General features: G+C 43.7%; 1 protein-coding gene across 2 annotated transcripts in view; it reads right to left on the minus strand.

Annotated features, from left to right (window-relative positions):
• The window catches only part of LOC146812897 (ovostatin-like), a 433,862-nt gene that overhangs the window by 356,756 nt on the left and 50,907 nt on the right, over positions 1-26,199 (minus strand). For both annotated transcript variants that reach the window (XM_085619963.1, XM_085619962.1), the window contains exons 3-4: positions 21,867-22,011; positions 1,419-1,471 (exon numbers count right to left, since the gene is read on the minus strand). In XM_085619963.1, coding sequence (XP_085476089.1) covers positions 1,419-1,471; positions 21,867-22,011 — 198 coding nt within the window. The remainder of the gene's footprint in view (positions 1-1,418; positions 1,472-21,866; positions 22,012-26,199) is intronic.

The raw sequence follows: 26,199 nt of genomic DNA on the forward strand, positions 1-26,199 counted from the left end.
AGAATTTTCAGAAGCATCGATGGTCACTAAGGTCTTGAAGAGCTTTTCTGTCTCCAGACATACGTCAAAATCTACGTCCATGACTGAGATCTTGCTTCGGTGCTTAAAACGTTGCAATCGCCCCCTTTTGACAGACCATCTGTTTGCGACACTTGGACAAATGGATTAGATGTAAAAAAGCAACCAAGTCTGCTCTCATAAGGTGGTTAAAATTCGCACTTCTTCAGATTGATCGGGATTCCTCTGATGCTGGTGTTGCTCAGGGGAGGTCTATGGGGGGCATGGCCCCCTCTCTGGCAGAGTTTCAAGCAGTTTCCATTACAGAAATCTACTGGGTGGTTACCTGGTCTTTGGATTCTACTTTCATCAAGCGTTACAGACTGAATAATGTCATTGATGGGAGCACAAACTTAGGTGTGGGGGTTCTAAAGTCAGCAATGGGGTAATCAGGGCTGCTCTGTTATATTTAATTTAAAAGTATGTATTAATAGATTTGGGTGTGCAGTTTTATCCTTTGGTCTACTTCATTGTCAAAGGCATGTGAATTGGGATGAGGACAAGTGACGCAGAGGTAATTCCCCGATTACTGTCAGTCCTACTCTTCACAGTCATTACAAAGTCCAAACCTTTGACAATTGCTTGGATATAACAGGAGGATTCTGAGTAAATTACCAGTTATATGGCATCCAGGTGGGTGGGTGGCACTTACTTTTGAATTTGTGTTTCGTTCTGTGCTGGGAGGGAGTACCCTCATTCACATAATGACTGTGACAAGGACGAGTAGGACTAAGAGTAATGAAGATTAACGGAAAGTAATCGGGGCATTATATGTTCTCCCAAGATTACCCATGACTCCTTGCTAGATTGTCCCCACATAACGTTACATCTTTATCTGCCTCTCCCACTGCTTCCTCAATCTGGCTGAACGTTATTCCATGCTTCCCGCCTCATCCCTGGGTTTAACTAATCCCCTAGCCTTTATCGCCAAGTCACCCAAAAAACTAAACACCCCTTATTCCTCCCATACATCATACCAACTAGTAGCGGCTCCTGGAGGGAGTGCTGCGGGTGGTGAGGCGGGGCAGGGGGTAGTAAACTCCGGCATACGGCCGAACGGAGGTAAGTACATAAATAAATAAATAGAACGAATTTCATTGGTTGCGCTGATATGCCAAATGGCGATGCAGTGCGCGCAATGGAATTCGTTTTATTTATTTATATTACTCCATTCGGCTGTGAGCCGGAGTTTACTACCCCCACCCCACCGCCCCGCAGCACTCCCTCCAGGAGCCGCTACTGATTCCAACGCTGATGCAAATTTGCTGCATATTTTGATGCAGTAATTATGCACTCTGCAATGAATACAAATAGCACACCTCGGGTGTGAGATAATTTAATATTAAGGTCACGTCACTCACCTTTTGGGGTTCTGGACGTAAGTTGCCGTTTAAGCAGGTTACTCGACATCGCACTGTGGATTGAACAAAAAGAGATTAATAAGGACTATCATCAGATGTTTTACTGCTCTTTGAGTGAGGTCCCAGGAGATGAGTCTGGTAAGGCTATTCTTCACACACCCCTCCAGGGCGCATTAACCAGACCTTTACCAGGGCTTTAAGTAGGATGAAAAAAGATGGGCGTCTGCAAAGAGGGAGTGGCTAGAGAAGCATGCCAACCAATCGTTTCCAAGAGGTGTGGGCTATGTAATAAAGGGTGTGGCTTAAATGTAAACTAAAGTTCTGTGCTTCACACAGTATGCTACTGAACATTATTTGGGTGCCTGAATTTTCTGTTGTTGCATCCTGACGTATTAGACAACAATGGACAACCACTTAAAACAAGCCAATCCTATGGCCTGTGGCAAAGCTTCCCAGCAGCATGAAATGAATGAGAAACAACCATGATTTTGTTGTGAAAGATTAAATCACAACATGTTTCAATTCTTAGTGTAAAAGGCCGTGAAGTAAGGGCTGTTGAGGGGTAGTGGTCTGACATTCTCCATCTGAATAGTTCACACTTCTCTTTCCTCTTCGGTATGTCTTTTCACTCTCTTCTGCACTTACTCGCTTCCAATTCCTCCACTTGGTCACTCTCCCCACCCACACACACAATCCACCCACTCACCTGCATTTTCATTGTCATTGGTGCTGTCCATATTTCTACAACTAGGAACCTCTTTCACACACTTTCCCACAGTTACAATTGGTGCATATGTGTCCATCACTTTTTTTGCTCTGCAGAGAAGCCAAGGATAGGATGGGAACATAGTCTGAACTGGCCACCTTTATTACCTACTGTCAGGCACTGTGAGAAACTCACATTACCTTCAGCTGTCGTAAATTGGCTGCGATTAAATTAGCGTTAGCGGAATCCATCTGGTATTTAGAGGCTATCCGGTACATTTTATAGAATCCATTTTGTATTTCTGGCAGCCATTTTGTTTACCCTTCTGCTCTGTTTAAAGGACTGGCTATACTTAGACTCTGCTACCCTGCACATGCGCAGGAATATCTAACTGTCCATACATCTGTTTTTAGTCTGTAACTATCAGGTTGTTTCTACCAGAGTCAGCAACTGCTAGCTCCTCCTTTACTGTTGACTGTGCATTTCTGTATGACCATCTATGTATGTAACTCTTCTCATGTATGCTTGTACCGCCCTCTTTCTGAGCCCCTGTGTGGGCATAAAAGACCCATGGTTCTTCTACTCTGTGTGCTACCTTCATTCAGCACCACAGGGTGCTGGGTGAATGTGGTTCCACTTCATGAAGGTTTATTAAACTTTGTATTTTCTATTCCAGTTTCTGTGCCAACTTCTTCCCAATAGTCTGAGGACTCTGTGCAGAGAAGGGCGAACCCCTTGCACTGGTAGGCCTAGCTGAGGTCTCTTTCAACAAATTGGCGCCTCAACGTGGGGCTCATCGGTGCCTCGGATGCCCAAAGGATTGGTCGCGACGAAGGATTGGTATCTCGCTCTGGACGCGATCGCTGCCCGATAAGACCTGAGTCTTGGCAACCACGGCGTTTTTCCTTTCCTTCTGATCTGACCATCCAGGTGGTGCCGGTCCTCGACTGAGATCTCTTCTGTTGATTCGCCGTGCAGTGACCATTTGGTCAATTTTAGAACTTGGCAGTTGGAACCTGGACACCAAGTGATTGGTAAGTGTCCTTCTGTGGCGCTTGCTGTTGGTTTTGATGCCTGGGATTGGTAAGGTAGTTTAGTAACGCTTACTGTGGCTTTTAGATTTGGAGATTTGTGTTGGCCAACTTGGTTTGTTTTGATATATTGATATATAGGTTGCAATCTATATAGGCAGGTAATGAGGAGAATTTTCTCTATCTGAATTGATTTGAACGGCACATCGTACTAAAGGTACCTTAAGTGCTACTTTGATTATAATACTGCATATTCTGCACTATTTTTGGCATGCCTGTTTTTAGCACACTTCATAGGAGGTGTAGCTCTGGTAGTGGTACCAATTTGAATTTGAAACTAGATGAAGCACAACCAGGCCCCCAGAGGGGACGCCTAATAGGGATATGTATATTAAGTATGGTTTTTCTTCTATAATGTACAGCGCATTATGGAATAAATACACTTGTAAGGATCCTGAGTTGCGTTGGCCTATGTATGGGTCATTTGATTTACGAAAGATTGAGTATGTGGAACAATGTATGTTTAAGCGAAAGACTAGGCAAGAGATGTTTGATTGGGTACGAATGTGGGAGAAAAAAGTACATGAATGAATGAATGTGTTGCTTTCTTGGATGTACCATTTCTTTTGTATATAATTAGCCGGCTCCCCTAGAGGGGATACTTAACTAGGTTTAGGTATATAAAAGTATTTCTTCTTTGGTGACTAGTACCCAGAGGAACTAAATATGTACATAGAAAGGATCCTGGTCTGTGCACTTAATAACATTCATAAGTGGTGAGATGCAGAGCGTTTTTTCTGGTGTTCTGCCAGCCAAATCTAGTGAATATGACTTGCAACTAGTATTTACAAATGGTTTGGTTTAAGTACAGTCTGTGGGCTGTCTTTTGTTTCTGTCTTAAGTGTTGATCTGTGGGTTAAATGTGTGTTTAAATGTTGTGGTGTGGTAAATTGTGTTTTGGATGTTGCTAGCACTGGAAAAAGCGTGTGATTGAATGACTGTGAATATGTGAAAAAATTCTGAGAAGTGAAATTGTTAAGGAGTAAGTTTAATTTGGTCTCATCACCATCAATGCGTCGCAAAAAGGAAATTGAGAGGGGTGTAGCTAGAGAAAGAGCAACCTCTGTGATTTGATGACACCCTTAATGTACAAAAGTATTAATGAAGAGTAATTAGGGACCGGTTAAAAGTTTAGCTTGAGAAAATTGTGGGTATTTCGAATTTGCAAATTGTTCCTATGCAGCTTTGTGTTCTTGGTGGTTCAGTGAGCCAATGTGCTGGGTCCAGATGGTTGTAGGTTCTGATTCAAGCTGAACCTGCTAATCTGAGAATTGAAAATAAAAGTATGACCCCCTGAAAAGAAATTGTATATCAAAATTAATTTTTCCATAGGGCAAATTATTGCAGTTTAGAATTAGGAAGGCTTTTTGTCTTTGACAGCTTCAGGGCTGTGCGAGGCAGATTTTGACCTTGCAGCCTGTAAGGTGGTGGCTAGAAATAGGAGCGAGTGAACCAGGAGGTGAAATCACTGATTAGAAAGCTTCTCTGTAATGAAAATGTGTAATGCTTGCAGCAGGAGAGCCTTGGAAAGAGGTGGGGGCCAGGAGTGCTCGCGGTGGCTGGTTCTGCGCTGAGGGGCTATTTTTAGCTTCTCTGATAAGACAGGGCAGCTGAGAAATGAAACTCGGGGAGCCGTGCAGTCCCTTCGGAAATTAAATGTCAATGGAAGACTGTTTTATTTTTTTAAACTGTTGCATTAATCCTAGACAAAAAGTAAAATGATGCTCTTGCTTGAAATTTTAAGGGCTATATGCCTATATAAAAACGATTTTCCAATTAAGAATTAATTTTCACAGTGGAGATTGTGGCCCAAAGCTAACATGGAATATCAGTGAAGTTATTTTACTTTTAGAAAGTTAAAATTAAGATGACCTGTGTGTCAGAAGCGACACAGTCATTTCAGCTGACAGCTGGTCATCATAAAGATGACCTACTGTCAGATGGGGGTGAGTAAAGCAAGGAAATCAATTATTGATTTTAAGCCTGACAAATTAAGCAGGTCAGAATGTTCGACTCTGAGCTGTAGGTTCAGTAATTGCGCTTCACTGCTTATTTATATATGTTATTGTAATTTGTCTATGCTTTATGTGCTTGGTGTACTGATGGCTTGGCATATGTATTTTTATTTTATATATGTTTTGTTTTTGTGTCGTATTGACAATTCTATTTTAATATTAGTACAAGTTCTCCTGTGAGGTAAGGAGATGGTTGTGACGACGTCTATCTTTGTGCAGCAGTTGGCTGGAACTTGTTCAAAATTACTAAATTCCACAGATATGATATTATCATTATCATGCTGTCAAAATGGCAGACAACACGTTATCAGTGTATGTCTAATTGGTATTGGAGATGAATAAAAAAAAAAAGAGTTATGCAAGACTAAAATATGTGTCACCTGTGGTTAGCCATGACTGCCCTTCTCTTATAGACAGGCAGCCGTCGGTCATATGTTTCCAGATTGGATATTATGGACCCATTAGGATTTGTAGCCCCTGCAAAAAGGTGACCTGAATTTTTCTAAATATCGCACTAGCTAAATCCTGTTCTGTTTCTTTGGAAGTGTATAAGTATGCCTTTGATTCCTTAAAGGAAATCAGGTTTCCTTTTTCATATTCTTTGTATGGGGATAAAAGGCCTCAAACAAAAAAAAAACGAAATTGTGTGTTTTACAATAGATTAAATTCAGATACAAAATGTCACAGCATTTATCCTTCTGTATTAGGTATTAAAAGGCATTGAGGTTCTGTAGCGATCCGAACCCGTGATTTCGGTATCGTAGTACCGACACGATTTTGGTACCAATGAACCGCAAATGACCCATTATATACATGACAGTGTTTTCGCTGCGCAACTAGCATGAATTTACTGGAAAATAGGGCATTCTGTCATAAAAGTCATGGCATCCATTTTAGTTACGGCATCCATTTTGTTTCTTGCCCTCACATAGTCAATGAACGGACGATGACCTCGGCAGAGTCACCTTGTTAAGGACACATAAGCTCAAGCCCCGAGAAAGGTTGACGCTGCATGACTAAGCAGAATCAAGCTACCTTCCTTGCCTGAGGCCACTCCTGCTATACTGGTTTTCGTGTCCGTTGTCCCGACTGAAAGGCCGAAGACGGTAGCCATGCCCGTTTATGATCCATAAACACCTCTTATCCTACATTTCAATCCTTTGCACCTGGCTCTGCTCCTTACCTTCTGGGCTTTTACAATGGGGAGGTTACGATTTTTATGATGGGGAGGATCGGGCAAAGAATGGAAAACTGTCGAGAGGACCTGATCGAATACCGAAAACCTACGACTAATTATTGTTTGATGTCAAATTTACTGTTTGTATGGGATACCGGGTTAGGCATGAGAAATATTCGTGTAATGTAGCCTAAAGACATTTTTTCGTGTATTTAAAGAGTAACCCACTTAATGCAATTTGAACAGTCTCGTAGATTCTGCCTCTGTGTGGTTCCTATGATTTCTGTGTCCCTGCAGTAAATAAACCTTGGTCTTTGACGCCGCCATCGAGAAGTCCGTGTCTCTGTTTATTTGTGCACCGGGACAGGAGGAACTCAGGGGTCTTCGGGTGTTGTTTCCCTGACACCTCTGGACTCTTAAAAGTCCAGAACCTCAAATTGGCGCCCAGCGTGGGGCGACGTCATCCGGTACCGGTCCAAAGCCTGAAAAGTTCGAGAAGTTTCGTGTGAAGATTCCGGAGGGAGGTACCCCGCTTCATCGATCCCTGCATGTCGTAAAAGTGGCCCGACGATCTCTTCCACGAGGGTTCCCGTTCCCAGACGGCTACAGAGGACCGCTGCCTTGACTGTCGCCCTGTCTTGGACCCGAGGTGCAGACCTTAGTACGGCGAGACGTAGACGGGTTCTCCTTGGTGACGTCTTCCACATTTCAGTTAAGTATTAAGTGGGCTACGCTCAGTTTGGTTGTTCCTCGTTGCTTTGGTTTAATTCGTAGATTATCATTGGTTGCTCTTGTTTAGATAATCTTTGTTTTGGTATTGGTTCATTTTGGTAGGCCTAAGTTCTCTGCGCATTTTGGTTGGAATTTGTCTTTGTTGTCATGACTACCAGTAGTAACTGTTTTTTGTCCTGGTTGCCGTCCCCGTTGCAACGGGGATTCCCGGTTGGAGGATTCGTGTTTGGTCCTTCCGATTGGAACTCCTACATATGAGCTCTATTGTAAACATGGTGTTGGTCCTATTGCGTATAATGAAGTATGGGTCCGTTATACCAAAAAAGATGGTGTCCTTAGTTGGCCGCCGCATGGTAGTTTCGAAACGGAAATACTAGACAATCTAGAAATGAAGTTGTTCAAGAAAAAAGCCCGGCCGGCAATGTTTGATTCTTTTCGCGTATGGCGCAAAGAAGCCAAACAGAGAGAAATTAGGAAAACGAAGAAAGAACAGAAAGAGAAAGGGTTGACTTTAATGGAGTCTGCTAGGCAGCTGCATGTCAACGAGACTGAGAAAGCAATGGAGATGGCGACTAGAAAACATAATTTGGCAATTGATAAATGTTACCCTATATTGCCATCATGTCCTATTAAGCCGATGGAGGATCATGAAAAGGATCCTCTGTTGTCTTACCTGTTGAATTCACCCCCACCGTATGCACAGGGTATTATAGTACCACAGTTGCTGCCTGTTGTACAGCCAGCTGCTGGTCAGCCTGGAGTAGTTGCTCCACTTCCTTTGATTCCAGCTCCTATCCTTCCCGTGGTTAATGTTCCTTCGGCACCCCCTCTTCCTGGGGCGCCCGTTCCGCCTTTGCCTGTCGTTTCGCAAACTGCTTTACCTGCTACTCCTACCCTTACTATTTCATCTGCTTCATCTGTTTTGTCCCCGAACCCTGTGAACATTCTGACTCCGCTTTCCGTTCGTCGGAAAATAACCGACTCTGTAACTAATATCTTAACTCCTCTCTACTGGTCTTTAATTGAGACCCCCGTTTCTGACTCTATACAGAGACGTAGCCAGTTTCCTGGTCCCCAGGAACGAGACACGTTAGATTCGACAGCTCTTAGGTGGATGTCAAAAGCTGCGAAGTATGATGCTCGAAGAGTGTTAGATACCTTTATGCAATGGAATGAACCAACCCAGCGTTATGTTTTTGACGTGATGTGTTCTCTTGTGCGTGAAGAATGGGAAGATGATGATTTAGACTCCGTCCCCTCTGACCTGATAAATATTCAACAGAAATTTGCCGCAGGAATGGTGATAGGTCCAGAAGTAAGGGGAGCGATAGAACTGATTTTAGCTTATAGGGATGAGTCCCCTCTTCGAGCGACAAGAGACCCTGATGGTTCACCGAGTACTACTAGGAAAAAACGAGGTCAATATCCGATGAGGGAAGTTCCACCGATATGGCGTGATGCAGTTCAAGCTGATGCGGCTCGTAATATTGCAGCTGCTCCGGCACATTTCCAGAGAGTGTGGATACACATCCCTTGGAAACGGGCCGAAGTATTAGCCGTAAAACAAGCGTTACCGGACCCGCGTAAAAATCCTGCTGGTTATTACAAAGAGTTAACGCAAACAGTTCAAGCGTGTGTCATGAATTTAGCAGACATTGAAATGCTATTTGGTAATGTGGTGCCACAGCCTATATGGGCTAAAATTCGGCAAGAGAACCACCCAGTCGCCTTAGGAGGTGACTGGGCAGCTATTATAGCGGCAGATGCGCAACAAGTTGGCGGTGCCAAACCTGAACCTCTGATTGCTGCTTTACCTGGCAGAATAATTACTCTAATGAAAACGCTGATGCCAGCGTTACGAGTCAATTGGGATAAATTATCGGCATGCAAGCAAAAGAAGGACGAAAGCGTCTCTGACTTCTTTACTAGATTTGAAGAGACCTTCGTAGACCACAGTGGGCAAGATATGAGTACTGAGGGAGGCCAGAGATTGTTTGTCGACAAATTCGTGTTTAATTTACTACCTGAGCTTAGTAACAAGTTAAAGGATTCTGAAAGTGCATGGGCAGTGTCGACAACAGCACAGATACTTGCAACTGCTCAGTATTACGAGAACAGAGAGAAAGAAGAGAAGGAAAAGTCAGAAAAGAAAACAAAAGATTTAAAGACTAAAGTTCTTCTGCAACAGGCGTATCCGCCTCGTTCGAATCAGTCAGATTTACGGCAGCGACCCCAGTTTCAGCAACAGCCACAATTCCAGCAAGGGACGGCCCAAGGATTTAATTATAGTTTTCCGCGACAACAGTTAGCATGGAATCAGTGTGCATATTGTAAAAAGGAGGGTCATTATAAGAATGAATGTCCAGTACTGCACCCACACACTAGTGGTGTCCCAGCTCAGAGAGGTAATGTTGGGTTTATGCAAGCTCCTAGAGGTAGAGGACGTGGTACGATGACACCACAGGCTGATCGCCAATCGAATTATTTCGATCAGCGAAATGCACAATCTGCGCAAACAGGTAGATCTTCACAGTACCATGTTGAAGATTACTATGATCATAATGAGGAGATTCAAAGAAGCGAGCACTAGGACAGCCGCAGGCAAAGAGAGGGAGTAGTGTCAGTTCCAGTTGATCAGAGTGGACCTTATGTCGCAGTAGTTACCTCAGGCGTGGTCGAACCGTTTCTGTTGGATACTGGTGCGGCAAAAAGTTCAATTATGCATGCGAAACTCCCTGGCGCACCTTTGTCTGGCTTAACGAACACTTCGGTAGGATTCTCAGGCGCCCCTGTTCACAATCCTGTTTCTAGTCCTTTGTCAATATCTGTTGGGCCATGCGAACTAGAAGCACCCCTTATCTTAACAACCGGTTGTAATGAGAATCTGCTTGGTTTAGATCTGTTGAAACGCCTGCACGCGACACTGTACTGTTCTCCTTCAGGAGTACAGCTCACATTAGGCAAAAGAGTCATCTCTCCAATGTATATGTCGATGGATAAGCTCCCACCGGAGCTGCGTTCTCTTCCTGATACTCTTTGGGCGACTGGTCCTAACGATGTAGGCCTCTTGGAAATTCCCCCTTATGTGGTAAGTCTGAAAGCTAATGTTAAATTCCCACGAATCCCACAGTATCGGATTTCGAATGAAGGTGAACGAGCACTCTTATTGATTGTGAAAGACTTAATACAGAAAGATGTGATTGAGGAAACTAGAGGGAACGTCTGCAATAGTCCTGTTCTGCCAATTTTGAAACGTACTGACCCTTCAAAACCTCCAATTTACAGATTTGTGATTGACCTCAGAGAGGTTAACAAAATAGTGATTCCACAGTTTCCTGTAGTCCCAGATATCACTGCATTATTGACGTTGATTCCTGCCTCAGCCTCATGGTTTACAGTTATCGACTTGAAAAATGCCTTTTTCAGCATTCCCATAGCCGAGGAAAGTAGAGACATTTTTGGTTTCTCCTTAGGAGGTCGCAGCTTCAGGTTCAAACGCGCTCCACAAGGTTATTGTGAAAGCCCTTCAATTTACAGCCAAGCATTGAAGAGTCAATTAGATGCCCTTGTACTACCTCATGGTGTTGCTCTGATCCAATACGTAGACGATCTTTTACTGGCTGCTGATGACAAGGAAACTTGCAAAGCAGCTACAATTTCTTTATTACGTCATTTGTCAGACTTACATCACAAGGTGTCACCTTCTAAACTGCAATATTGTTGCCAAGAAGTGACCTACTTAGGTCATCTTTTGTCAAAGGAGGGAAGAAGGTTGACCCCAGAGAGAATCAAAGCAATTTCACAGATGACTGTACCAAGCACACAAAGAGAAGTGCGTGCGTTTTTGGGTATTACGTCATACTGTAGGCAATGGATCCCAAATTTTTCTCTCATGGCGAAACCATTGGTAGCCCTGACTGGAAAAGGTGTTCCAAGCCCTTTGCCATGGTCTGATGAATGTCAACAGAGCTTCTCTGACTTACGTGATGCGCTGTGTTCAGCTCCTGTGTTGGGTACTCCTGACTACAGTAAGCCATTTACTCTATATGTCCATGAAAGAGAAGGTTGTGCATTGAGTGTATTAACGCAACAATTTGGTGACAAACAGCGGCCTTGTGCATATTTCTCATCCACATTAGATCCGGTAGCCAGAGCGTTGCCAAGTTGTTTGAGAGCTACAGCAGCAGCTGCAGTGTCTATTCGACAGTCTGCTGGACTAGTCATGAACAACATGTTAGTAGTCATGGTTCCACATGCTGTGGATACACTCATGAATCGAACAAAAACTCAGCACCTCACCAGTGCTAGACTATCAGGCTATGAGCTGACGCTTTTGGCAAGTCATATTCAGATCAAGCGATGCAACATATTGAATCCAGCAACACTGTTGCCGACTACTCAGGAGTCGAGTGATTCAGAGCCCCATGATTGTTGTTTCAGAACTGAGGAAGAGACAAAAGGTAGGATTGATTTAAAAGACACTCCGTTACTAGATCCAGACGGCACTTTATATGTCGATGGATCTTGTTATAAGCTACAGAATGGTGATGTGACGGCCGCGTATGCAGTTACGACTTTGAGTACGATTGTTGAGACTGCAAGAATAAGTCAGAATTCTGCCCAAGCTGCAGAATTAATTGCACTAACAAGAGCGTGTGTTTTAGCTGAGGGAAAGAGAGTGAATGTGTTTACTGATAGCCAATACGCCTTCGGCGTTGCCCACAATTTTGGGCGTCTCTGGAGAGAAAGAGGTTTTCTCACGTCCCATGGGACTAAGATCCAACATGGGCAGTTAGTCAGCGATCTATTGGAATCCCTGACTCTACCGAATGAAGTTGCAATTGTGAAGTGCAGTGCACATCGGAAGATTACGGATGATGTTGGCCGTGGAAATGCGTTTGCTGATGAGGTCGCCAAAGAGACGGCCAAGAACATGACGAGCCGAATGTATGTTGCAACGACTGCAAGATGGATTGCGGAATCAGGAATGTGTGAGAATACGATTGAAAGTGTGAAGGCAATCCAGAATGAAGCAACTGAAAATGAGAAGAATGAATGGAAGGAGAAAACGGGTAAAATGGATTCAAGTGGATGTTGGGTCGATTTGTCTGAGCAGCAGCGTTGGATGTTACCTGATGCGTATGTACTTGCAGTAGTCACGATGGCGCATGGAGCGGCGCACATCAGTTCGAAAGGGATCTGTAAAATGTTAGCTCCAGTATGGAAGAACGATGGAATTACTAAATGTGCAGAAAGAGTGGTGAAAAATTGTATGGTATGCCTGATGCATAATCCTGGCAAGGGAACCCCAACCCCAACTGGCCATTTTGCTCCCCCTTCTTGTCCCTTTGAAGTGATTCAGTTGGATTATATCCACATGGATAGATGTAACAATCTCAAATACGTCCTAGTGGTAGTCTGTGCCTTCTCAAGATGGATTGAGGCATATCCGTTAAAGGACAACACTGCTATGTCCACTGCCAAAATCCTCCTAAAAGAATACTTCCCCAGGTATGGTATGCCACGGATTGTTTGGTCGGACAATGGAAGTGAGTTTGTAGGGAAAGTTATGAAGAGCGTGTGTGCGGGTCTGGGTATTAATCAAAAATACCACAGTGCGAATCACCCACAATCAGCGGGTTTGGTTGAAGGGTACAATGGCACCCTGAAGCTGAAACTTGCGAAAATTCAAGCTTCCACTGGTCTCTCTTGGCCAGACGCACTGCCTTTAGCTTTACTGTCCATCAGAGCGACCGTACACTCTCGAGTAGGGCTTAGCCCATATGAGATTATGTTCGGCCGCCCTGCTAATGTTTGGGGAGTCCCTAGGCCAAAGGAATTCAAACAGATTGAATACCCAATGTTGATTGATTACCTTCATGATCTGACTGCTAAATTGAGCCTTATTCATCAACAGGTATTCGAATCCTTGCCTAAACTGCCGGAGAGTCCAGGCCACACGTTGAAACCAGGCGACCAAGTGGTAGTTCGGAACTTTGAACGCACTCGGAACCTCCAGCCAAGATTCGTGGGTCCGTTCCAGGTCCTCCTCACAACAAGAACTGCAGTACGCCTAGCTGGAAGGAAAAACTGGGTGCACGCCAGCCATACGAAGCGTGTCCCCCTTCCACTCCCCTATGATAACTGGGTTAGACAGGGAATTGGTATATCTGAGACAGAACCTGTTCCTAGGCACATCCCTTTCAGTGATGCAGAGTACATAACGGACCACCCACGAACGGAAACACAGAACTTTGACACCCCAGCAGGAACCACTCCTTTGAATCCCGAACCAAGTACTGTACAAAGTGAACATTTGTCACCTGTGGAGTCGAACATTTCCGCACCTGTAGACCAGCTATTTCAAGACCAGACAAGACCCGGAAAGTGCAGATATAATCTACGTTCTCATGTTATGAACTAATGACATTACATAATTACCATTCTGTTTGAAAACTGTTTTGATCTTACTGCATTCCATTCAGTCAGGAAGTTTGCTCAAAATTTTTATCTTTTTGTTTTTTATTATTTCTCTCACCTTGCCATCTGGGTTACCGTAGGGTCGTAACGTGTGCCTTGTTTTAATTTGCAGGGAATCAGACACTAGGTCGGTTTCTTCTGTTTATCTTGGGAACTCCCAGGATAAACAGAGGCAAGTTTTTAACAGGTACAAACCATCCGTTGCGAACGGTTGTAGAAGATGGAGCTTCCTGAATTACGACGTGTTAATGTCATAAATGTGCACAAGACAAAGCTATATGACATATTGTATAGCAAATGTTTTCTAATGCAATGTACTCTGACACTTCTAATTGTCTTAATAACTTTGGCAGGCGGAATTATTTTTGGTATTCAGTTGATCTTTACACCTGTTGCATCTACAGTATCTCCCCATGCTCCTGTTTCTCCGACTGTTGTTTCTCTTCATTCTTTCCATCCTTTTCCTGCCCACGAACAAGCTCGACGCTCTGAGTTTATAAATAACACTTTCATTCAACTCTTGCACCAACATCAACTAGTGGTTAATACAACAAACTGCTGGGTGTGTGGATTGATACCACATACCATGGACAAGGGCATCCCCTATTTGGTTCTGCCTTTTAGTTATAATGGATCATTCTGGGCATTTCAGACCATGTTCGCTTATGCCCTAGAGACCTATCCTCCACGACCTCCGCGTTCCACCCGGTATAACTCTGCTAACAGAGCCTTGGTAAAAGGAATCACCGACATGGTGAGAGATGTCAATAATACTCCGTTCATTCCCAAGGATGAATTGCGAGTTTACATGGGTTGGAATGTTACGGAATATGGCATTACTCTGGGTGAGAACAAACGTAAGAGCTCAACTCCGATCTGGGTCGTACCCCACCAAGGTCAAGTCTGTTTGCAAGGAAATGGGAGGAATCCGAAAGCTCGGCTGGGGAAGAGTGACTGTATCGAAACATATGTTTTTCCGTCACAGTCTTCCCCGGCATTCTTAGCTGCTACGGGTACCTATTTTGTTTGTCAAGACAGAGCATACACATGGCTGCCTGCTGACTTCTCAGGCTCATGTTACATCGCTCAACTGTTACCTCCGACATATACTGCTGCACCGAACTATCACAAAACTAGAGTTGTGAGAGGTGTTTTCAGTAAAGAAGATACTGCTGGCCAAGAAGCAAGAGACTTTTTCAAGGGTTTCCTCCCATTCTGGGGGCCTATGGCCAACAGTAGAAACTTACGTCAACTAACACGGGTAGTTGAATCCACTATCACTGAAACGGCGGGTGCTCTTAGTAACCTGACAGCTGAGCTTCAAGCGGATCGCCTCATGACGTTACAGAACCGTATGGTCCTTGACGTGTTACTTGCAGATCGAGGTGGAGTATGTAAGATGATCCAATCAAGTTGCTGCGTTTTTATTCCAGATAATGCGCCAACAGTATACAAGGCCATCTCTAAGTTACATAAGATTTCTGACTCTATTCATGTAGAGGAAGGTGACTGGTCATTAATGGGATGGTTCTGGAGCCTGTTGTCTGCGTGGGGATGGAAGGTTCTGATAGTCACTGGTGTTGCATTAGTATTTTTATTTTCGTGCTGTCTCATTGTTCAGTGTGGTCCTGCCTTATGTAATCTCTGCATTTCTACATGCGTAAGAAGACCACCTGTTTTTAGAGATACGCCACGGGATAAAGTAATGCTCCAACAACATATCAGTGACCTGATGAACATAGAGATGGACTCGGACATAGAGTGAGTTTTTGCCTATGTAAGGGCAAAAGGACGGTCTGAGGTTCTGTAGCGATCCGAACCCGTGAATTCGGTATCGTAGTACCGACACGATTTTGGTACCAATGAACCGCAAATGACCCATTATATACATGACAGTGTTTTCGCTGCGCAACTAGCATGAATTCACTGGAAAATAGGGCATTCTGTCATAAAAGTCATGGCATCCATTTTAGTTACGGCATCCATTTTGTTTCTTGCCCTCACATAGTCAATGAACGGACGATGACCTCGGCAGAGTCACCTTGTTAAGGACACATAAGCTCAAGCCCCGAGAAAGGTTGACGCTGCATGACTAAGCAGAATCAAGCTACCTTCCTTGCCTGAGGCCACTCCTGCTATACTGGTTTTCGTGTCCGTTGTCCCGACTGAAAGGCCGAAGACGGTAGCCATGCCCGTTTATGATCCATAAACACCTCTTATCCTACATTTCAATCCTTTGCACCTGGCTCTGCTCCTTACCTTCTGGGCTTTTACAATGGGGAGGTTACGATTTTTATGATGGGGAGGATCGGGCAAAGAATGGAAAACTGTCGAGAGGACCTGATCGAATACCGAAAACCTACGACTAATTATTGTTTGATGTCAAATTTACTGTTTGTTTGGGATACCGGGTTAGGCATGAGAAATATTCGTGTAATGTAGCCTAAAGACATTTTTTCGTGTATTTAAAGAGTAACCCACTTAATGCAATTTGAACAGTCTCGTAGATTCTGCCTCTGTGTGGTTCCTATGATTTCTGTGTCCCTGCAGTAAATAAACCTTGGTCTTTGACGCCGCCATCGAGAAGTCCGTATCTCTGTTTATTTGTGCACCGGGACAGGAGGAACTCAGGGGTCTTCGGGTGTTGTTTACCTGACACCTCTGGACTCTTAAAAGTCCAGAACCTCAGCATTCACATTATACAGAACAACAGATTTGTGTTGGCTTGAAAGGTTGACTTGAAAGGCGTGTGAATTCGACGCCTTTACGTGTCAAGCAGCTGTGTCAGCAAGAATTTTTCTATTTCTGACTCCGGCCACAGAAAACAGCTGAAATTACTACCCCTTAAAAACACGGCGTAAACATCCTGCATTTCAGACTACTGTTTTAAAGGTTAGAAATGTAGTTTCATTATTTTCGATAAACAGAGGACAGATTGACAGTAGGGATTTCTTTTGTTAATGCCTTTTTAAATAAGGATAAGAGTGGGTTTTGATGTTAAATAATAAATGTGGCGCAGACTTAAGATGATTATATTAAAAATGTTATTTAACACAGGTGCATTAAATTCGTTTTTTACTATTCATAATGCCTAATCATGATGCTGTGACCTCCTAGCATCCAAATTGAATTTAAGCCGTACTATACAGCAATAGGGGGTCGCTTACATGTGAAATGTCACTTTACCCAGGCGTACAAAACTTATTTTTATAAGGGTATACATTATACATTTCTGATGCCACATCTCTGGGATATGTAGAGGACATTCTGGGGATGACTATTATGCAAAAACATTGTAGAATATTAATTTATAAGTGCCCTACACATCAAAGTCGAAATTGAGTAAAATTCACTATTTAAATGAGGTTTTTTCAGTCAGAACACCTTATAAACTGCCTTAGGCTCCAGTAAATGCACATATGTAAGTATAGACTTAATAGCTGACATCTATATTGCTAGACAAGCACTCGGCACACTGCTTACACACATAACTATATACAAAAACTGGCAGAAGTTATTAAGCTTACCTCTGAATTGCTGGTAGACACGATTGGAGTGGGTTGCCTTCGGTCTCTAGGGTCACTTTGACTTGGGAGCACCGCATGACAATCTTGCATACAAGATGGAACAGCTGCATAGGTTAAAGGCCGAACTCCTACATTTAGAAGCCTGGCAGGGCTCAGCGCAATATGTGTTTTGACATTTCGACATTTGAAAGACGAAATGGCAGGGCATGGAAAGAAAGAGGTTTTGCTTACCTTTTTTTTGGCAAAAGCAAGTTTTTGTGCACTCAATGAACATAGTATAATGGTATATGTGACCTCTCTTTAAAAGACAATGGCTCTGCCATATATATAGCACTAATGCTTTTAGGGCTGAATTCAGGAAGCAATGGGATTTAGTTTGAATTCATGCGGCCTCTTGTTGCACTACTACATTTGCTAAGGGAATATGTTCTTTAGCTAGCTCAATGTGCTATTTAGCTCCTCAAAGTTTGTTTATGCCCAGTTGCTATACATTGGGGTTGATAGTGTTGACAGAATGAAACCTATTATAGGTTTCCTACTGTCAAAAATGGGGGAGGAGGCTAGCTCCTCTACAAATTAAGGGTAGGCAAATTTATGTGTTCTCTCTTTTTCTTAATTTCTTTTGAGCCTGTCTAAACTGTCTGTGAAATAGCCATGAGACATTTAATTGGCTATTCAGTAATACTGTTTTAAACATTATTAGCATTAATAAAATGAATGAATATATTTTGCTATGTTACTACCCATCCTGTCTGAGGGAATTATGAGAGGACGAGTAGTCTAGATTGCTGCTTCCTTATTTGATCTTTAAGGGAAACTAGCTATGGGTAGTTTTTGTTCTAAAATTCTCAGGTGACAACACCACTATTGTTTGTTATTCTCATGCTACATACAGTTTTGTAAGGGCATTGCTAGTTTTTATTAGCTAGTCTGTGTAAAAAAACTGACAGTCCTTACTAGAACTGATGTTGCATAGTTTGGATTGTGAAAAAGTAGAATGCAGGGAAGATGCCCATATGATCCTTAGCAAACATTTTTTGAGGAAAATATTGTTTTATAGGAGTCTGTTAGTCACAAGATGTTCCGCTGGAGAACATGTACCCATTATGTTGAAGTTTTTAGTTCTTTATGTAATAGGAATCCTTGTTAAATTAGCAGTGTTAGATTTTCCTGTTGTTCCTATAACATGAGAGCATGGTCCTAAGTATACAATGTAGGTGCTTTTATTAAGAGAAATCATTTTAGAAGTGTCTGCAGTCCTGTACAAGTAATGCAAAGTCTATGAGTAAAAGTGTATAACATTTCGTTTTTCTTGAGGGTCTTTAGATGATTAAGATAGGAATATACAGATGTAAGGATTTGGAGTATGTCTGTATTGTTTTTCTCTTTTCCTCAGAATTTGGTAAATGAACACAGACTTCCTTGACTGCTTGGGATTGGGTGACGTATTATTCTTGTCAGTTCAACAAAGAGTTCCTTTTATACTTGCCAATAGGTCCAGGCTGTTGTTTTATTTACTCTCACATAGATGAAAGTGGTTCCAGGGTGCCTTGTTAATATATGGGGCGTCCCTAGACTAGGAAGTATTCTGAGACTATCCTCTCTGTTGATAGATTATTTCTGTGCCTTGTCTAAAGACCTTTTGTTCTGTCCACCAATAGATATTTGCTGCTTTACAACCATTGCCAGAGGGGCGCGGACATCAGATCCAGCTTGAGGAGTCAGCACCAGTCCAGCTTGAAGTCAAAGTGAAGGTAACCAGCACAGGCATTGCTGGCAACCAGGACCTCAGTGAAGGTAGAAGGCCGGAAGCACTGGGATGAGTGTACCCCTGCCACTATGGGCGAAAGACGGGGTCACAAATCAGAAAGGAGAAATCGTGGATCAAGCTTTTGATGCCCAGCCGAGAGTCACAGACCGACCAGGAAGGCGAGAAAGTTTTTGCTTGAGGTAACCCCCTTTGAAACAAGGGTTGCTTCAGAGATCCTAGCATCAGGCCTCTGAATGCTGGTCCTAAAGTGGCTGTAAAGTTTTCACTTTTGTTGGTCAAGAGATACCTGGGCACACTGAATACAATCTATGGCCCCAACGAAAGAGCAGTGTGCCAGTAGAGCAATACAGGAGTTAGGGAAGGACTTGAGTTCAGAGTACAGGTGCTGTGTCTCTGGTGCCCGTTAAATTGAAATGAAGAAAACTGGTGCACTGCCTGAGACACTGAACAGGATCGCTGAGCGCATTTGCCCTGGTGGGTGATTGCCCTATCCTGAAAGAAGAAACTTTTCCCTTGCAACTAGGCCATGATTCCTGAGTTGCGAGTTGTGCAGCTCCACCGTGGGAACAACAAGGGTCTGCCTGTGAGGCTCAAACGGACACAGGGAGAAGACTCCCCTCTGGTTGGTTGTACAGCGGCTTTAATTTCCCAAGGACTTCTTTTTCTTTTTTGTTGAAAATGTACCCCATTGATCGTCCCATTTTTGAGGAGGAGCAGCCCTTTGCAGCTCTTCGTCCTAATTCTCATGGTCCTGTGTAGTCCTCCTGGTCCTCTGGATCCAGGATCATTTTTGTAATAATATGTCTGACTGCTTTCATAATTGTATTAGGAATAATGTTTATTCTATGAGAGAAAAGTTCATCTGAGCAGTAGAGAGATGGTGCATTTCCTTAATAATAATAGATACTCTAGCCCTCATAAAGGAAACACTGGAAAAGTCTAGCGAAAATGTTTTTATTAGATATGTACTATTGGACATTTTTTTTAAATTGATGGTAACTGAAATGCATAGGAGCCTTGAAAATGTTTTTACTGGATGATTCTAGGATTTGCTTAGGACTAGAAAGCTAATAGTTCTGTTTCTGATAATAGTAATTACTCTCTACTGCTATCTGTATGACCCAATTCTCTGTTCCCTTTGTACTTCTGCTTATACCTTATACATACCCGCTTAACAATATTTAGAATGAGAAATGCCCACCTAGCAATGAATTAGGATATTGATAAATTTATTAAAAAAAAAAAAAAAATGTAATTAAAAATTAATATGTATATTTTTCGTTTTCCTACTGGATTATGGGAGATGTCTTCAGCTAACGTTAAAAGGGTTGTCTGTCGTAAATTGGCTGCGATTAAATTAGCGTTAGCGGAATCCATCTGGTATTTAGAGGCTATCCGGTACATTTTATGGAATCCATTTTGTATTTCTGGCAGCCATTTTGTTTATCCTTGTGCTCTGTTTAAAGGACTGGCTATACTTAGACTCTGCTACCCTGCACATGCGCAGGAATATCTAACTGTCCATACATCTGTTTTTAGTCTGTAACTATCAGGTTGTTTCTACCAGAGTCAGCAACTGCTAGCTCCTCCTTTACTGTTGACTGTGCATTTCTGTATGACCATCTATGTATGTAACTCTTCTCATGTATGCTTGTACCGCCCTCTTTCTGAGCTCCTGTGTGGGTATAAAAGACCCATGGTTCTTCTACTCTGTGTGCTACCTTCATTCAGCACCACAGGGTGCTGGGTGAATGTGGTTCCAGTTCATGAAGGTTTATTAAACTTTGTATTTTCTATTCCAGTTTCTGAGCCAACTTCTTCCCAATAGTCTGAGGACTCTGTGCAGAGAAGGGCGAACCCCTTGCACTGGTAGGCCTAGCTGAGGTCTCTTTCAACACAGCCTCAGCTTGAGAGCACTCAGTTGTGCCTGTCATAAACACCCATCCACCAATCGAAGTCACTCGGAGGCCTGGAGTAGACTCATTCACAGTCTGCACTATACAAAAGCTATAGGTTGCTTGAAACAAATGGCAGGAACACAACATTTGAAAAAAGCAAATAATCTCAGGCAATGCAAGATGAAATAAGACTTGAAATATAACAGGGACTTCATTGCTGACATGGATTATTTTAAGAGTGTATACAGTCACTGTTGACAAATCGAGCAGCGTTTTTGCCTGTAAAGTTAAGGACATGAACACAAGGCCTGACATAGACCCATTTTTAAGGTCAGCTTTTAATTACTTTTGGGTCTGAGAGCTGGCAGCAACTTCCCCACTTTAAGCCCTGACCATTACACTACCTTCTCTTTTATGCATGAGATAGTCCAGAGAAAATAAGCCCCCTCCAGTGCCGGCTTGCAGTTCCTAGAGGAGGTGTGGTAGAACAGACCCACCTCCTACCCCAGGAGGAGGGAGAGAGGCATAGACCAATGTCCTGCAACACACATCCTTGCCAATTCATACAGTCAGCGTCCGCTGTTATTTTTCATGAGATTTTACCCCACATTTTTCACCTCACCTAATGTGGCATTCTTAGCGACAGGATAGTTGCCCACCTGGTCAAACCTGTCCAGGTGCCTAGTCCTTCCACAGTATTCTGAATGAGCGGGTGAGCATATGAGTGGGTGGTTGGTTTATAATCCAACAAAGATCATGCGATTCTGGGCAAATCACTTCATCTTCCTGTGACTTAAACAATTATTCAGACATTGTCTAATGTAATCTGCAGTACCTGTAATAACTAATGCCCATGAGCCAAGCTCAAGCTATATAAACTGCAAAAAATAAAAATCAACCATCAAGAATTGGAACTGCAGGCGCCTTTAAGAGGACAAATGTGCCACCCCCGATACAATGAAAACAGCAGTATCAGTAGATCACCGAGGCTGCCATGCGAATCCACCAGACCACACGGCCACCCCAATCAGCGCATCTGGTCTCTCCTTACTTGTCTCCCCAGGCTTGTAGATTTGTTTCTCCATCTGCCCAACACAAAAAGGTTTCACGCCGTTGACCACCACGTTCCTTTGATTGCTGTGATTTCCAGAGATGACATTCAAGGTGGCGAGAGTAGGAAAGTCCACACTTGGGATCTGTAGAAACACAGAATGGGACATTAAAACACATAAGGAAACGTCAGTCTTCAGCTTCCCCTGCAGCATCACTTCAGACATGTCCAGTGCCACCCACGCCTTCCATCACAGATCTAGAACACCTTTCCTCTCCTTTCGCCCTCTCCACTGGGGAGTATAAGAGGAGCAGGATTCTGATACTACTCAATATCAGATTCAAAGGAGGGATATCTTGGATGAAAATCAGGGCCAGCCTTCCAATTCCTTCAGGGTGAACCAATGGGTTCTGTAGGAGGAGAAGCACCAATGCGCCTCAGTAAAGAAGTATGCCTTTAGTTTTCTTTGAAGAGAAATGTTTTTCCCGAGAATACTAGATATTTCGTAGCTCTATTGAAAACACACGTGCCCAGTAGATTGGGTGACCAGAATTTTAAAGCCAAAAACCGGGACATTTCCCAAAAATAGGTCTACAATTTTACTTCAACCCAGCGCAAAAGAGTGACAGTGCTCCTGAGCAGAGAATTACAGAAGAAGCAGTAAGAACATACATAAAATAACATTTTTAAAGCCAGTACCATGCCTGCTAATTAAATTGCTTTCTTATAGCAGCTGCTGACTATCCCTGGTATGCAAAACATAAAAACGCACCTCCCACCATTTTCAGCCGACCCTCTCTAAAAAGCGTAATTTCCTGAAATCTGCCGGGACAGCTGGTGAAAAACCGTGACTCTCCGGGCAAATCCGGGACGCCTGGTCACCCTATAAATAAAGGGCTCGGGTGCGCTATTGGAGTTAGAGGGGCAGCAGTGCTTAATTTGAGCGGGGGGTTTCTGGTGCTCTGTACTTGGCACTTAATTGTCAACACAGATGCTTGACACAGTCTGCCACAAGGCGGCGCTGTCTGGTAAATTTAGTGATGACCACAACAACAGTCAATTATTAATTCAATATACATTAAAAATGACTATTACCTGCCACCCAAGCCATTTTTATAGCTTTGGGGTACTGGAATAGTCCAAACTGTAATACTTGTAGGAGTGTGATGGTTAGTAGTTGTGTTTTTACTATTATTGGCGGCGTGGCAGGGGCAACGTGTGATGTATGCTGCAGTGGCCTCCTTACCAGAGCCCGTGTACTTATTTTTTTTTACACATTAAGCACTGGGCAGAATTTCAGTTTGATGGGCGAACCACCTGTCTGCTAGAGTGGCGTAAGTCATAACCTCTGCCAACCTGATGGAGCGCTGCCTGCCCTATTTAGAGATCAGTGACAGCCCACTGGAGTTTGGTTGCAAAAAATAAAATAACGTTCCCCACAGCGCGGAAGTATCTTTTTTTAATATGCTGTATGGTACTGCCAGGTTTTCCTGGTGGTGATGGACAGCAATTTTAAATCCATCAGACTGTCTGCTCTACATAGAGGGGTCTGATGTCCTTGCTGTGACAGCCCTACTCCAGCAGCCGACTGGAGTAAGCTTTCAGATGGCTAATCCAGCAGAGGCACAACACTGGAAGGATGAGGGTTTGATTCTCAATAGACCGAGCAAACTGAGGGTTTGACAGACAGGGTACTATGCCGGATTGGTGGCAGAGTACCCAGTCCGCCAAACTCCAAAGGGGGCTCAGAGTCTCCAGGATTCTGTAGGATGCAGCAGATAAGGACAGAGAATGGCCTTATTTGTCAATGGACCAATATGATTTGCTGAGTCCCATAGATGGCCGAGAAGGTGAAACCATAGGGAATCTGTGGATAAAGGCATAAGCTATGCTAAGCTTTGTGATAAGCTATGCCAGTGACATCCACTGATGTGAGATACAGGTCAGCAGCTCCCTAGGCATCCACTGGGGTGGGATACAGGTCAGCAGCTCCCTAGGCATCCACTGGGGTGAGATACAGGTCAGCAGCTCCCTAGGCATCCACTGGGGTGAGATACAGGTCAGCAGCTCCCTAGGCATCCACTGGGGTGAGATACAGGTCAGCAGCTCCCTAGGCATCCACTGGGGTGAGATATAGGTCAGCAGCTCCCTTGTGCTAAAGTCAAGGACCAGAAGAGTCTGGGGATGAGCTCCAGTTGTAGATTGGTGAAGGCCCTTACACCTTGCACATTACTGCCGGTTAATCCTTCCAGGTCTAGACACTAATTTCTCTCCAAGCTGCACCTAGGGTGAGTGCCTTAGTGTAACCCGACCTTTCTGCAAAAGGAGCTAAGACTGTAGGAACAGGTTCACTAGAATGCTGAAACATGGAAGGTAGATATTCGGGAACAGAGGTTCTCAGGATCTTGGGCCGAAGCAAGGTGCTCGCATTAGAAAGTGACAGCCCCGTACACTTGTGCGCTTGGAGCTTAAAGTGAATGTTCAGCCCATCCTGACACAGAAGGAGCAGGGATTCCATGCTTTTAGCAGCCAAGAGGAAGAAGACATCAGGCCATGTCTTTATTACACCTGAGAATGTGCGGAAGATATAGGGTTATCCATCCTGAAGTGCTACAGAGGAACCAAAAAGAGCGACAGGAGTTGACTCAGCATCAAGAAGGCAAATGTCTCCAGGTCAAGCTCGCCTTTAACAAACCCATGCAGTCAAGGAGTTCCCTTCAAATGAAACAAGGCAATCAAAGTACTATATTACAAGGGTCTGTAAAAGGAAAGCATGGGAGTCTCTGTGGCATGCGGGTGTGTGCATTTTCACAACAGTAGTTTGAATGAACAAAGAGCAAAGAAGCAGACATGGTCCAAGGGTGAAATGTCTTCTCAATGGTGACAGGGCACAATCACTAGTTGTCTTTTCCTTTATGCAAGGATCAGGAGCTTAATGGGTTATGTCGAGCTTTAGCCATTCTTAGGACACACGACCCATGTGTGTGTGCAGCCATGATTGCCTCTGCAAATCTTCTAATCAGGAGTGGCGTATCAGAAACTGACCACACCAGGAGGACCGCCTGCGGCATCCATATTGATGGAGAGGGAAAAGGTGGGCTGCTTGGAGGCCGCAGGCCTAAGTATGTTATTTGTGTAACAGGACAATACCAGTGACCTAGGGCAGGCTATGCATGTGTTGCACGCATGGAGGGAAGTTAGTGGCCAAGGCTGGATTGACAATTTAGGGCACAGGAAAAACTCCTAATTGGCTGAGGACTAGTAAAGCTGCTTGTAGAGGTAGGTTATAAGAACAATAATAAAGCCACTTGTAAAGGGCATGGCCACTTCTAACAAAGTGTCCCAGCGCCAGGATGCTAGTTACAGCTACTAGAATTCCACATAAAAAGGCTTTAACTGGATCTAAACTATCAGGTTTTAAGTTTTTCCCTAAAGTTCCCCTCGGAGCGCGCAAGACGGAGTTCTAACGGTAGAGAGTTCCAGATTTTAGGGGTCAGATAAATGAAAGCATGACCACCAATTCTAGCTTTTTCAAATCTTGGAACAATGGCCAGTTTGGCAGCGACCTCGGTCTTGACTGGACACTGCCTTGTACAATAATAGAGAGCCTTGGAAGTGATTCTCTGTTTCTCCAGGAAGCCAGTGGCTCTTCTTTAGTTCAATGCTAACAGGCGCTCGCGTTTGGGTGACCCCAAGGAAAAATCATTGCAGTAGTCCAAACGGAAAATAACCAGAGCCTGGATTATTGTATTCTGTGCAGACTCCGGGAGAAGAAGGAGAACTTTTTTCAAGGATCCCAACATCCCAAAGCACTTTCCTGCAAGGACAGTGATTTGAGTATCGGAAGAGAGGGTCTCATCTAACCAGATGCCCAGTATCTTCACCTTGGGTTTGGGAGATGGTAGAGGGACAAAATTAATTGGTGACCAGGCATTGAACAGACGTTGAGGTGCTTACCTAATACCAGACCTCAGTTTTTCCAGTATTCAATTTTAGACATGTATGGTCCATCCACGAAGCAACGTCTGATAGACAGGCGTGTAGTGAGGATGCTGCCTGTTCACTGCTGAGACATGGTGATGACAAGCTGAGTGTCCTCAGCATATGAAGTGATGGGAAAACCATGCTGCTGAATGACCTGGGCCAGAGGGCTGACATAAAGATTATAATGCGTCGGACTCAGAGATGATCGTTGGGGCACTCCTTGCTGCAATGAGCGAATCAATGAACAAAATGGCTTTAGTGTCACCTGGAGAGTGCGTTCCTGCAAAAAGGAGATCAGCTACAGCAGCGCATTGCTGTCACTGGCCCAAAACCGCTTAATTAAAATGCT

The sequence above is a fragment of the Triturus cristatus genome, chromosome 7 (assembly GCF_964204655.1).
Source record: "Triturus cristatus chromosome 7, aTriCri1.1, whole genome shotgun sequence".
In the NCBI taxonomy this organism is placed as follows: domain Eukaryota; kingdom Metazoa; phylum Chordata; class Amphibia; order Caudata; family Salamandridae; genus Triturus; species Triturus cristatus.